Source organism: Choloepus didactylus, chromosome 8 (assembly GCF_015220235.1).
Source record: "Choloepus didactylus isolate mChoDid1 chromosome 8, mChoDid1.pri, whole genome shotgun sequence".
NCBI lineage: Eukaryota > Metazoa > Chordata > Mammalia > Pilosa > Megalonychidae > Choloepus > Choloepus didactylus.
The window spans coordinates 108282711-108298158 of record NC_051314.1 but is presented as its reverse complement, the minus strand read 5'-3'; the positions used below and the strand labels follow the sequence as shown (position 1 = coordinate 108298158).

The window sequence follows — 15448 nt, the reverse complement described above, 5'->3', positions numbered from 1 at the left end:
AAATGAAAGCCAAATCTGTGGTTAAGAAGGAATTTTCCCCCTGGGTAACACTGGCAAAAATCTTAAGGGAGTTTTGGTGATTGTTGTTTCTTTCCTCTTCAATTTACCAGAGTACTTTGTAGGAAACATCCATGTTTCTATGTAATGTCGAAGAGATCAAATGTAAAACAGGATGCAATTCTTTGCCTTTTCCTAAATAATTACTTAAATTATTTCTCTTGGATAGAAACCGACAACCCAGTAGCTTGGCTGACAGCACTAATTTGCCATCCTGTAAGAGAATAATTTTAGAACTTTAAGTTCCATGCCCAAAGGCATAAAATAACTGAAGAAGAAAGACACGGTCTTAGATTCTGAATGGATGGTCCTTTGTTACTTAAGAATTTGGAGCAGATTTGGTGCTTCTGGTTTATGGTTTAATAAAAAAAATCACTGTGTTAGCTTGTCTGTCCCATGATTGCATCCCTGTGTTTCTTTGTTCAAGGTGGAGCTCTGAATGTATCATTAGTTTTTAGTGTTACTGCCATTATACTTTAGTACCTAAGACAAAAGAGGGAAATCATTAAGTTCTTAGCCACAGAACTAAATTATATAAAGAATATATAATGGTAAGAGGAAAAATTATGTTTTTTTACTCTCCTCATATATCTTTTATTTTTTATACTTTTACATAGTCTCTCATTTAAATTGAATGCCTGTATCTTTTTCTTTACATATCAGTGTGCTTTGGCTTCTTTAATTTGCTGTCCCTTTTGTCACTATATTTTTACTTATCATTATAACCATGCTTCCTCCCCTTTTGAAAATCTCTCAAACCCTGTTTTGGATAACGGCTTTCATAATCTTGCTAATTATATATTATTTTTGTTCTATTTATGTTCTTTATTTGAGTAAAAGACTAATAATTGATTACCTTCATCAGATTTACTCATACAGCTCTGAACAACAAAAAACACCTGAACTCTCCTATGCAGAAATTAGCTATCCCTCAAATTACTTTTAATTGCTTCTATGTATAAAGGTAAAAAACAACTCTGAGTAAATTTTATTTCTTCAGATATGAAGTTATTCCTCTATTTAGCTTAGCAAAAATTCCTATAGAAAACCATTGCTGAAGAGTGGAAGGCAACTCACTGATTAAAAAACCACAATCATTCATTCCTTTTAATATTGCAAATTTAGCAAAGTTGCTGATCTAGTCTTTAAAAACATACCATTTCTATCGCTATCCAAGGACTTTAACTGCTCTGCAGAGACCTGTTGCTTTCCCAAGCAACTTTAATTTTTTTCTTAGTTTTCAATATCCAACACTTTTCAATATGAATCCGGGCTCCCCTTGGGAGTTTTCACTGACTAGCAATGATGGTATGTAGACTCAACCCAAATCTGCCAACAACTTGTGAGCTGTTTGAAAATTATAGAACGATCTCTTTTATAGGTGGCCCCAGGGTTGTCTGGTATTTGATATGCAAGTAGCCTGCCTAGAAGATGCTTAACTGCCTGATTGGATATTACTGTAAGCTGAAGTTCAGGAAAAAAAGACAAAACAAAGTTAGTAGTATGAAAAAATAACTGTGCATACCCATTGACCCAGCAATTACAATTCTAGGAATTTATCGTAAAAAAATAAACAGGGATATATTGTTCACAACAGTGGAAAATTGTCAACAACCTAAATGTTCAAAAATAGGATTTCTTTTAAAATATATGAGAAAATTATTTATTGACATGAAAAAGCAAATGGTTTCTTAAATGAAAAAGGCAGATAGCAAAATTATGTATACTATGACCCAATTCTGTTAGAAAAATATGTATCCAAAAGTAAATAAATGCCTATAAAATATTGAAAGCTCAGGCATCAAGAAATTCCTTCATGCTGAAATTACAAGTGATATAGTTTTTTTTCCCTTTGTGCTGTTTTCTACTTTTGTGTTTTGTTTTGTTTTTTAAACGAAAGAACATTATATTTTTAAATAAGATTTTAAAAATGTTATCAAATACATTTATTTTTAAACATTTTGAAAATAGTTTACAATCTCTGGGAATATTTCCTTTCTTTTCTTTTTGTTGAACATGTACCTCCTTTCCTATTTCTGCTTTGCTGATGTCCACACACACTAGCAGAAAAATCTTTCTTAAATTTAACTTACTGATCCCACACTGCAATATTTACTTTCTTCTCACTATTGAAATATGATTTGGTTCTAAGCTTAGATTGAAATTAAGTGACATTTTGTAAGAAAGAAGTCCTTACTTGGATGTCAGTCAACTTGTCCAAGATACGGCTTGCAAGATTGGGACCATTCTCCATAGTTGGAATATGCATAGTCTATGGAAAAAAAAGAGAGACATGAAATAATTGGAGGGTATTTGTATATACAATGACAACAAGTATGCCAGTTTGGATGTATTATGTCCCCCAAAACATCATGTTCTTTGATGCAATCTTGTGGGGGCAGATGTATTAGTGTTGATTAGGTTGGAATCCTTTGATTGAGTGTTTCCATGGAGATGTGGCTCAATCAACTGTGGGTGAGACCTTTGATTGGATAATTCCCGTGGAGGTGTTACCCCACCCATTCAGGGTGGGTCTTAACTGAATCACTGGAGTCCTATAAAAGTGTTTACAGAAGAAGGAGCTGCAGCCAAAAGAGACATTTTGAAGATGGCCATTGAAAGAAGACTTTTGGTAGTCCAGAGTTTGCCTGGGAGAAATTAAGAGAATACCCCCAGAGATGCCTAGAGAGAAGCATCCTGGGAGAAAGCCATTTTGAAACCAGAACTCCAGAGCAGATGCCAGCCACGTGACTTCCCAGCTAACACAGGTTTTCTGGACACCATCGGCCATCCTTCAGTGAAGGTACCTATTGTTGATGCCTTACCTTGGACACTTTATGGCCTTAAGGCTGTAACTTTGTAACCAAATAAACCCCCTTTATAAAAGCCAATCCATTTCTGGTATTTTGCATAATGGCAGTATTAGCAAACCGGGAACAACAAGTAAGACAGTTAGCAACTCTATTGTATTAAGGCAATTATGCTGAAATAAGGAATAGCACTATGATATAACCTACTGATTATGCACGGTATAGCCCTTTATGTCAAAGACTTTACTATTTTGAATTTGAATAAAAACCAACTTTTTACAACTTCAAAATGAAATAAAGTTCTAGGTTATAATAAAGCTAGGATGCATGCTTTTTCTTACTTTTATTTATGTAACAAATGTGTACACAAAAGCATTCATTAGTTTGGATAGGTCCTGTAAGCAGCAAGTCTTAAATACAGTTTACCTTTAAATAAATACATTTTTATTAGTCTTCAATATGGAGCTTAAGGCTAAAGGCTGAGTAAAACCAACTAGCTTTAATGAATAAATAAGGTTGTTTTGTAATCAAATATTATTTATATGCAAATATATACCGATGTGCAAATCAGCTTATGGTGCATGATTATGACTTTTACTGTATCTATCTATATGGTAAAAGAACATCCCCAAAATGAAATTCTTTTTTTCTTCTTGGACCAAATGAAAAAGTCATGCATTAATATCATCGTGGAAAACTGCCCACATAAAATAAAACTGCTCATTTCAGAGAATATTGTGGTCATTAAAAAAATAATTATTATAACCAGGGAATCTTTCATAAAACCTGGTTTAGAAATAAAATTTTTTAAACAAGGAAAAAAAAAAAAAAACTAACTAGCCAATGATAAGTTGCCCACCAACTGATTTTAAGGAAAAAGGAGTTTATACTCTGGTCTCCAGGTTGATTTGAAGAATCAATGAGAAGCTAGGGACACCTAAAATAGTAGGTAAACTTTAAGAACCCTACCTTTTCCAGGATTCTGAGAATCTACAAGAACAAAAGATTGTCCTTCACATTTAACCTTCTTGGCAGGGAATAAGAATTCAAAGATATTTTGGCATAAGTGAAAGTCCAGCCATTTTTAGACATAAATTAAAGCAAATCTATGCCTTCAAGAAGGGGCTTCTAACCCTATATCTGTTCCAAGCCAAACCTTCAGGGGCCACAATCTCTACAATATTGAATAGCATGGTTAAATTCATGGCTGAGAGAGATTTCATGCTCCTAATTTATATTTGAGTCATGCTCATTCATGCCTCACTAGTTTGCAAGACTTTTGATAGTCTGATTTTAGTAGATAGTCCACACCCTCAAACATTTTTCTTATTATGCCCCATAGGATAATAGGATAATTAGATGCACCTTTTGGCTCAGAATGGTCCCTGAAACAAGACCATTAAAAACACTAAACTTTATAAACTTCATATTTCTAGAGGTAAAATAATACTTGAATTTCAACATAATCTGACCTAACGAAGAAGACTTTAGTTAATAAAAAAGTGCATCAGTAATGCTACCTAGGCACTACCATGATAAAATGCTAAAAAGTAGTTTTATAATCAGTATAAGCGTTGACATAAAATAGAAGAATTCCTCCCCTATGAAACAATAAATATGTAGATTTATGTCAGGGGTCATTTCTTAAAAATTAAAAATCCTCAAGCAATGAAGCAGCCACTGTTAAATACAACAGAGAAATCAATCCTGCCAACTGGGGAAAAATTATAATGTGGAATTTAAAAACCAATTGAATTTGTATTCAATGAATAATTTAAGTCAATTCACATTTTAAAAACAATGCCCACATGCCTTTAAGTTACAAAGTTAGATGCCTTTGTTAAACATATGTCTGGGAGCTTTGTTATACAAGGGGAAAGCACAAAAATTGATGATAAAATGGAAATAGGGAATACATAAAATCAGACTAACCAACTATGTGGAGAAAATTTCTTCCAACCTACTTCTTGAAGTCTTTTTTGGAAAATTTTAGTAAATGCATCATATTTATCAAATGAAGCTTTTTATTGGTAAAACAGCCTACTTATTATTAACAGTAATAATAAATGAAAGAGTTGATCATTCGAATGCATTTTCTATAACTATTTGCCATTCCTACTCCTACCCGTAGACTGTTCCTTAGTGAACAGGTGGAAACAGATGACAGTGGAAGTCTACTGGTATATCTCCAATCCCTAAATTGACATAGGGCAAACATGACACGTGTCCAAAGACAAAACTGACTTCCCACCATGGTTGAGTTTGCATGAAATCACTGGAAAGATGGTAGTGAGTAATTTGCTAAAACAGATTCATCTGGACAGCTCCACCAGTTAATGGAAGGCCAAGTTATAACAAACCCTTTTGCAACCTGGGTCTAATAGAATTTATTAGTTCATGCATTTTAAACAGTAGTAAAATCATAGGCAAATCTTTGGAAATGACAGGGAATGAAGAAACACTCATCTTACCTCGCCCTTGTATAGTATATCAGAAACTGGGCAGACAATACAAGCTGTACCAGAGCCAAACACCTCCCTCACTCGGTTCCCCTCCAGGGCAGTTGTCAAGTCATCCATAGTGAGGTACCTCTCAGACACCTTAAATTCACACTGTTTCGAACATAAAAAATAAAAACAGATATTCTAAAGGAAAAGACATGCACAAAAAACTATAGCACTTACTTTTCTACTTTACGTTCTATTCTGATCGAACTCAAACGATGTCATAATTACCTGTAGGGGTAAAGCTGGAAAGGGCAGCACTATATTACTGATGAACATATAGGTGTTAAGCAATATACGTCAAGGTCACCTCATTTTACAATGAGATTATCAGAATATAAAATATTTACAATTGTCACTATAAGATACACGGTATGTTTTAATATATAGTGCCTGCTTTTTTGTCTTTTGTTATCATTGATAATATCTCTCAAATGAATGGGTTCTGAGTGCTATTTAATGCATGCTTCATGGTGACTATGTCTTAAACCCTATTTTATCATAAAGGAGAACAATCTATTACATATTATGATTTAATAATTATAGCTACCACCTATCATGCATCCATGATAAGCCAAATTCCGGAATTCTTTAAGGTAGGTATTATAAACCCATTTGACAGATACAAAAACTAAGTTTTAGAGAGGTTGAGTGACATCCCAAAGGCCACACAGCTAGTAAATAGTGAAAACTAGATTTGAACTCAGCTCTGATCTGACTGGTTCCAAATGTGGTCCTCTTTCCACCGTGTCTTTTATGGAGTGAAAACACAGACTTGAGTTCAACTATCTGAAATATTTTATAATTTTTAAAAAGTTAATTGTACAGTCTGACTTTATTTGAGAAGCTGCATCGTATATATTTTTTTCCTCCCAGGTTCATTGATTCAGTAGACTTTACAATATTAATCTTCTTCCTTTTTTAAATGTCCTATTGAGTTTATCTTATCCTGAAATAATTAGCATACCGTTATTGACTTCTGTTGAACTATTTAAACATCTTATCACTCAAGGATAAAAAAATGGGGAAAAATTCTGATGCCTTAAAACTGTTTAAACTATGTAGTTAATTCCATTCTCTAATCTCTTTAATTCTCATTCTTTCACTTTGGTGGTTAAAGTTCAATTATTTTAACTAAGGGCAACAAAGAATGGGTCTTGTTTATTTGTTTGTTTGTTTTTCAGTAAGATGAGAGTCTTTTTTATAACCTACAAACCCACAATAGAAAAATTGGAAATCATAGCCCTTGGCAAGATTCAGAACATTAGAAGAGGAATGCATCATGGTGAGAGAAGATTTAAAAGAATAAGAAAATATGCCTGCCATAGAAATATGGTTCTCTGCAAGCTTTAATTTATCTCATTCTGTGATTGTAATTGTGTTGTTCAGAAGTTTAAAAATAAATAAAGTCTAGAAAATCAGCCAAGTTTAACTGAAAACAAGCTGAGTTTTGTGTTCTGGGAAAAAAAAAAATCTTGCAAATAAACAGAATTGTTTTTATTCTGCTCCTCCTTACTTATCTTTGGACAATTTCCTCTGTCTGGCAAATGGTGGTAAACCCCCCACATGCCTCTTGACATTTTATGTCTCGCTGTTTTAAAATAGCTTTTAAAATAAATTACAGCAAAGGAGTCAAGGAAAAACTGCCTCCATAATAACCTTTTTTCATGCTAGCAAATCATTAGTGTGGTAAGGAATTTCCACTTGCAACTTGTCATCAAACCTTATGAACTTGGCTGATTTTTTTTCTTTAATAAAACAAAAATTACTGAGCTTCCAAAAAAAAAATATATCTTTCCAAATGCAAACATATTTAGGACAGGGCATGCTGTTTGAAATTATACCAACACTTTGTAAATGTCATGCCCAATGTGCCAGCCAGCATGTGGCAGTTGAGTCTTGTCTTCTATTGGGTTTTGTAGAATTATTTATAGCACATTTCCTCTATTTTCAAAGCCTTTTCCAGAGAAACTGCCAGTACTCTCCCGGATAATATGTGTTTCTAAACATTTGTCCTATTAGTTCCGTTTGACCACAGTATGCGCAAAACCTTTTCATGTTCCTTGGAGACCATTTTAACACATGGGTCAAAAGTTCTATCCAAGAACCTGTGCCAGACAACCAATTCGTTCAACATTCATGTTGAGTACGTTATAATGTCATTTCCAATATCAAATGGTTGAATATCCTTGTCTGTGTCACACAGATTAGAAAGCCTATTAAAAAACAACTTTAAATTTACTTGAGTGTTTTGATTTTAAGTGTGAATGTGAATTTGGGAGAACAAGGGGCAAGAAGAGGGGAAAAAGAGAACAGGCAAACTAATAATGTTATGTTAGTAAATATTTATATGTCAGTAAAATTCTTTAATTTCCATTAACAGCATTATTACAATATGATAAAAAGAACAAAGTATCGTTGCCTTTGGAAATAATACACTTAAGACTTGAAAAAGTTGAGAACTGGCTGGAGGGAAGAACACAAATTCTAAATCAGGAGAGCTGGTCGTAGACATTTGGTATAAAGATTGAGACTACTACCCAATGGAAGAAAATATTTGGAAACCACATATCTGATAAGGGTTTACTATCCAGAATATAAAGAAAGCCTTCAAATTAACAACAAAAAGACAAACAACCCATTTTAAAAATGGGCAAGAAAGCTAGAACAGACATGTCTCCAAAGAAGATAAACAAATGGCCAGAAAGCACATGAAAAGATGCTCAACATTATTAGCCAACAGGGAAATGCAAATCAAAACCGCAATGAAACAGCATTTCACACTGCTATTAAAAAAACAGAAAATAAATGTTGGAGAGGATGTGAAGATACAGGAACACTCATTCATTGACGGTGGCAATGAAAAATGGTGCAGCCTCTGTGGAAGACAGTTTGGTGGTTCCTCAGAAAGCTAAGTACAGAACTACCATATGACTAGGTACATACCCAAAAGAATTGAAAGCAGGGACTTTATAAATAGATATTTGCACACCAGTGTTCATAATAGCATTATTCACAATTGACAAAAGATGGAAGCAACCAGTGTCCCTCACTGGTAATAAATAAAATGCAGTATACACACATGATGGAATATTATTCAGCTGTAAAAAAGGAACGAAGCCCTAGTACATGCAACAGCATGGATGAACCTTGAAGACATCATGTTGAATGAAATAAGCCAGACACAAAAGGACAAATGTTGTTTATGATCTCCCTGATTTGAAATAATTGGAATAAGCAAACTCACAAAGTCTAAAGTCTAAAATAAAGGTTACCAAGGAACGGGGTAGGGATAGGGAATAAGTTGGGGCTTGAAATGTAGAGGGTTCCTATTTGGAATGAGAGAAGTATTTTACTGATAAATGGTGATGGTGGTAGCACAATACTGTGAACATAATTAACAGCACTGAAATACATGTCTAAATCTGATTAGAGGGGAAAATGTTAGATTGTATATATGGTAACAGAATAAAAATAAAAATAAATCCATGGAATATACTACACAAACAGTGAACCCTAAGTTAAACTATGGACTATGGTTAATAGTACAATTATAAAAATGTATCATCAATTGTAACAAATGTTCCACATCCATGCAGGGTGTTAATAATAGGGTGATTTATGGGAATCCTGCATTTTATGCATGATTGTTTTGTAAATCTACAAACTTCTCTATTAAAGGAAGAAAAAAACGATTGAGACTGGTATTAGAATACTTTTTCTCTGGGACATCTTGTCAAACTGGTTTCTCTCTGCACTTCAGAACAAACAGTACCTATTTGATAGTCTTGCCAAGGCAGTTCTTCTAGAAAAACTCTTTTTACTCCTTAGGATTTAACAATAAGATAACATTGGTTGGGACTAAAGGGTATTATTTCAGCATTAGGCTGAACTTACTTTGATTACTTTTTGTTTCACGGTTATAAAAATGCTTCGTGTCAAAGATACCCACCCACGTGCGTGCCAGGTCCAGAATGCTCTGCCGCATAACTCCCGGCAGAATGATGCCATCTAGCAGAGGAGTTGCCAGTTCTTCTTCTGTCAATTAGAAATTGGAATATTTTCAAACTTTAACTACATTAGCAATGCCTTCTATCCATAGCCATTTTTAAAACCATTTCTAGCAACTTTGCTGGTAATAAACACAAAGATAATGTTGTGCATCAATTAAATTTCCCAGATCAATTCAAGTTCAGGTAGACCTTTATTTAAAAAAAAAAAGGAAAAAAATCCATTCATTTCATCATCTTACTTTATCCTTAACCAATAAGACATGAGATGATTTTCCATTAACAAACAGTAAGAGTTACATAATACTCTTAAATGGCACATTTTTAGTCAATGTTTACCTTATTGGATAAAAGCCGAATAGTAATTAGAAAAATGTAGATATGATCTTACTCAGAACACTGGTCATTACTAGACCTCCTAAGAATACTATGGAGGGGCCTACTCCCCACCCCCAGAAATGTACACACCCACAAAGGCTGGTCGCTGCCTCCACACTGCTCTTTGACAAGTCTAACTTCAGTGGCTTTTAAACCTGGTGGAGCAACAGCTTCAAGGAAAGAGAAGCTGAATTCACCCTGAGATTCTAATGCAATGGGCTCAGGGTGGGCTCAAGCATGTATGAGGCTTTAAAAAACAAAAACAAAAAACGAAACACTGCAGGAGTGACTCTGATAGAGAGCCAAGGCTGAGACAGGGGTCGACTGTGGTTCTACCGCAAGAACAACCACGGCCACCCCTCACCACCACGATAGCTGGCTTGACGATTCATCAATTGCCAAGCTCTCCTTTTAAAACGATGTCCCTGGTACTCAACATTCTCCTTCTCTCCAACTCCAGCACCCAGGAATCTGAATCTAGTCAGAAATTCAAACCTTAAGTCAAGACTTAAAAAGATGTTGGACCTTACAAGAGGTTATGTGTTGCCATCAGGTGTTTGCAGAGGAATTCACAGCATATGCTTGAAATGACTGCCAGATCGCAGAAGCTGTGTGGGAATCACACAGGTGTCTTTGGGCTCCCCTAGTCTGTTTTATGCAGCTAAAAGAGTTTTCAGAAATCATCTAGTATAGTCATTATATTACAGAAAAGAAAATGAGGCCCTATAAACATCAACGATTTGCCAAGGTTGCTGACACTGGGGGAAAGCCAAGTGTCCTGAGAGGAGACCTTGGCCCTTCCCCTGGGCTCACCTCCTCCACTGTGGCCACATGAGACAGCCCCAACAACCAAGCTCTGTCTGGAAGACCAAGACTGAGCTCTATTCATCCTTGCATCCCCCAAACTAGGCACTGTGCCTGGCCCAGTGTGGTATGTAATAAATATTTTTGGATAGAAAATGAATGAATAACCCTCTTTGCTGGGATACAGCAGTATGACTTTTTTAAAATTTTGTTTTAGAAAATCATCTGCTGAAAACTGCTCTCCGGAAAGAAGAAAATTTGTTCTTGGCAATGATCTTAGGGCTACTTTTTGTCATGTTTCGAAGTGTTGATGATCTCAAAATAAATGTTTTGCAATAGCAAGCTAGTTAGCCAGATATACAAATGTATGGATCTATATGTGTGTGCATATACACACAAATATAGGCCATTCATACTTCCCGGTCCCCAAACTGGACCTTTCCTAAAGCTTACTTAGCTCTAAGACTACATTAAAGGTAAACAGTGGCCCCGCATGTACAAATGCTGTTTTATGAAATACATTTAACACCCAGAACTGTAACCACTAGTCTGAGGTCAAGGAACAGAACATCTGCTTCTCTGGTTGCCAGACAGAGAGGATGACATGACAACATTTGGGTGAGAAATATTCATTTTCCTCTGCAACCACAAACATGCTTACAAGAGCCAGAACTGGCTCCAGATTGCCCAACATGAGGAAAACAGAACTATAAATGCAGCTTGTTTTTGACAGAGAAATCAATTTTAGGAGATTGAGAATTTGGAAGCAATAACAGCAGGATTCATCTGTGACTTCCCAAAGTCAAGCTGTATAAGGAAATCAGTGGCGGTTTTCATTAGTGCCCTAAATATCAGCAATAGCAGAATTATTCATTTATTCAACAAATACATATTGATTGTTTACCATGCGCTGTTTGCTGCCCTAAGTGCTATGGATACAGCAGTGAACAAAACTGATGTATTTCCTTGCTAACTTGGTGGTAGGTAGAGGCAAACAATTATCGTGTTAAATTGTATGTTAGATTAGGGAAGGGGTTGGGCAGTACTGGCATGGCAGCTATCGGGGAGAAAGTATGCAATTTTTTAAAAGGGCACACAAGGAAGGCTTTACTGAGAATGGGAAGTGTGAGCACAGACTTGAGGGAGGTGAGAAAGCAAGCCAGGCAGATATCTGAGGGAAGACAACTCCGAGCAGAGCCAGGAGAGATGTCTGAAGTGTCTGAGAGGCTCATGGGGCCTGAGTGGAGTGAGTCCCATCAATGTGCATCACTCTAACTGTCCTCCCAAACTAACTGTGAACTCAACCACAAGGATTGAGTCTTATCTCCAGCGTCCAGAAAACCGTGAAACTGTGTTCCAAAAGTGAACGCCAAGTATATGTGTTAAATTACTCAGCAATAGAGTAAAAAAGAGAATCGGGGCTGTGTGATCTTACCACCACAGCTGCTCTTACTGGAATCAAAACCCACACAAGTTATGGCCCAAGAGCCACAAATGCTTGTACATAGCACTGTCTTTTGGACAGATGATCTACTTTATGGATTGTTCTGAGTCAGCCATCTTGTCCAAAAGCAGCAGTCAGTGTGGAACGTCCTGGAGAGAGGGCAGTTTATTCCCAAAAGAATACTGTCTATATCTCCTGTTGGTGAAGTTTGTAAAAATCAATACTTTGTTGACAGTCAATTCATTCATTATTCTTCGTGTTTTCTCAAAGGTAAGTGGCGTAAGTCAAACTTACCAGAGTTGCTCAAATCTTTTTCCTTTTTTAACCAAAGGTTATTCCTGACAATCTATTCACTTCTCTCACAGAAGTGAATACTGTTCCAATATTCATTCTACTTCCTTTCTCTGTTATTGGTACTGTTACGTGAACACCCCTGAACTGAAGGAGTGCATTAAAACCATGGCTAAATTATCTCAGGCAACCATAATCTGAATTGTAACACTTAAGGTCTTATATATTTTGAAAGGGTCAGAAGAGACATTCATTTCTATTGTGACTTTTAAAGGCCAGGGTAGATATGGTATTGTTTCAGGCAATTTTTCACCAGGACACCTTCTGATTTTTCTGGTTAAATCATGCATCTCTGATTTAGACTGTGCTTATATCCTGACATCTCCCATCCATAAATAATGATGGTACCACTTCTACGTGATGTAATTGTTTTTGTTTTGGGTTCTGGTTTTTGTTTTTTGTTTTTTGTTTTTTTGTTTCTGGGATGGAAGGATGGGAAGAAGAGTTGAATCAATAGATTATCTTCTAAGTGCAGAGTTCAACATTGGCTGCCATCATTTGAGCATAGCTTATGATATATGGTCATATGCAATAACTCAAATTTAGAAATCACAAATATCCCAGTAAAAATTTTGTTATTAAATAATGCCAAGTACAAACAGCAAAAAAGAAAGACTTAGCATGATCTGTATCTGACTTTTCATATGCCAAGGATTACCAACAACTACCCCTGGAACAAGATATACTTGCCAAGTGTTTTACATACCTTATCTCTTACTAGAAAACCATGTTCATCCTGTTAGTCTCTGAAACTAATACTCAAATTAGTGCATAGCTCTTAATCAGTCACATCTGAATCACCATTGTCCTCTTTGTGTAGCTAAATAACACAAGAGCAATAGAGCCTACTGCAGTTGCTTTAAAATAAAAATTTCATTTCAAGAGTTAATTGAAAGCAATACCAAGACTTCATAAGGATTTCGAATATTATTATTTTATATGTTTAGGCACTATATTGTGACTATACCACACTCTGAAATGAAGAGCCTAAGAGTTTAAATAAGCCTAAAATGTATTTCTAAATTTAGTATTTCAAAATTGCATTTCAAAATGTATTTAGTGGAAATATAGCATACATCTGTTATTATTTTCCATTTAATCCAATAACACAGACATTGCCAACACTTTGCTGAATCTGTATGTTCTCTTCCAACTAACTGAAAAAAGAATAGTAAAGAGAGGTAATGATATTCAGGGTATCATAGGTAGAAGAGAAATGTTGATTTTTTACAGTGGACTTATATATTAGAAGTCTTGAATGAACTAGGACCTAAATAGAACAATCTCAACACGTATCCTTAAAAATAGTGTTCTTTAATCAAATTAAGCTCCACAGTAAATCTTGAAGGCTTCTGACATATTATAAAAATATGTAGAAAGGGCAACAATTGTTAAAAGAATTACAGCAAAAGAGCACATTAAAATCCATGTCAGTAGAATCAATAAAAGTACATAACTGTAGCATTTTATATATATAGTAAGTGGTAGACGACAACTGAAGTGACCTGACACCGATCTCCAAATGCAAGGGTGTTCAAGTACAAGAATGTTAAAGGGGTGGCAGGTGGGTTAAGGCAGCAAATCTTCAAATCACGGCAAATTATATATTTCAAATCTATCACATAAGATCTTCAAGAAACTACTGACTTGAATACCTTAGACCGAATCTCAATAAGAACACATTTAGAACCAAAAAACAAAACAAAACAAAACAAAACAAACTCTTTATAACTTTTGCACACTCAAAATCATGTTTATTTCGACAGCAAAAACACTGTGATTCTTAGCCTTGGGAACTGTGCTACCCCCTTGTTCTAAGGCTCTAGTACTTTTCCTCCCAGTCCCACCAAATATGACTGAAAAATAGCAAAGAGCTCAAATCTATGTAGATTACCTCCATCTTCATTTATCCAGTAAAGAAAAAAATTCATGGTGCCAACTTCGGTTATTTGGTTATCCTCGCCGTAGAGCCACAGAACCTGCTGGCACCCGTTCTCCACTGCTTCACATTGGGCAAAAAGAGAGGAGCCATAATTTCTTTTGAGAAAGAGGAAACATACTGATTATGAGTATACTTCATCTCTCCCGTCCCATCTTCAATATTTTAAAATCCTCAAATCTTTAATTCACATATAGATGTAGTCAACCTACTATGTTTCTATATATATATACTCTCTATTTAACTGCATAACGTCAAAGGAAAACTCCTTAGACAAGCTAAATGAGGTATCTAATTGTACTCATCTGAAAGAGCACAAAGCAGAATCTTCGGATCCCAACTTAAAAAGTAGACAAATGAGAACACAGGCAAATAGCCAAACTGGGGAAAACAGTTAAGAATAGTGAGTTTGGCCATAATTCTAGATGCACGCTTCTAATTCATTCCTGCACATGTACCTTTGTGAACAGAAAACTACATCTATAATCTGTGTTTACTTGTAACTTCCTGCTTATATCTGTGGATTCAAGCCACTGAAGTGAATACCAGAAGAAAACTAGGTGATGTTTATTGGTTATACATGTTTGGAATATTAGAAAAAAGAAAGAAAGTTAGTGGGTATTTTTACACATGCCAAGCAATTTTACATGAATTACTGCATTTAAATCTCACACCAATACTATGAGATGTTACTATTATTTCCATTGTTCAGATGAGAAACTGAGGCTTAGAGAAATAATTTGTATCAAGTTCCACAGTCAGTCAGTCATAGAAAGCCAAGCTTGTGCTTTCTTAACATTTTCATATATTAAAGAAATATCTAATGCCCAATGTCTAAATTCCCCCCAAAGGTGGGATAAAAAGTTTAAAAATCCTAATTTCGGCCAAAAAGGATTCCAAAAGTCCATTTTTCACAACCTGTCTATTCATCCTTGATTATTCAAAATCAAAGGGGCATGGCACATTTTCTTGGGGGGATGATTTAGTTTTTATTTAAATGTACATGGTAAAATTATGGAGTATGTATTACAGAATATGTATGAATGTTTAGATAAATGACAAGAGTACTCAAATGTTGTATTTGCTTTCCTCCCTGAATGTATAATTAATTTTCCTCTGCTTTCACAGGACATTAGTGAACAGCTTTGAGA

General features: G+C 35.2%; 1 protein-coding gene across 2 annotated transcripts in view; it reads right to left on the bottom strand.

Annotated features, from left to right (window-relative positions):
* The window catches only part of BCAT1 (branched chain amino acid transaminase 1), a 63174-nt gene that overhangs the window by 9796 nt on the left and 37930 nt on the right, over positions 1–15448 (bottom strand). For both annotated transcript variants that reach the window (XM_037847256.1, XM_037847257.1), the window contains exons 7-10: positions 14253–14395; positions 9324–9409; positions 5339–5479; positions 2255–2329 (exon numbers count right to left, since the gene is read on the bottom strand). In XM_037847256.1, the coding sequence (XP_037703184.1) occupies positions 2255–2329; positions 5339–5479; positions 9324–9409; positions 14253–14395 (445 nt within the window). The remainder of the gene's footprint in view (positions 1–2254; positions 2330–5338; positions 5480–9323; positions 9410–14252; positions 14396–15448) is intronic.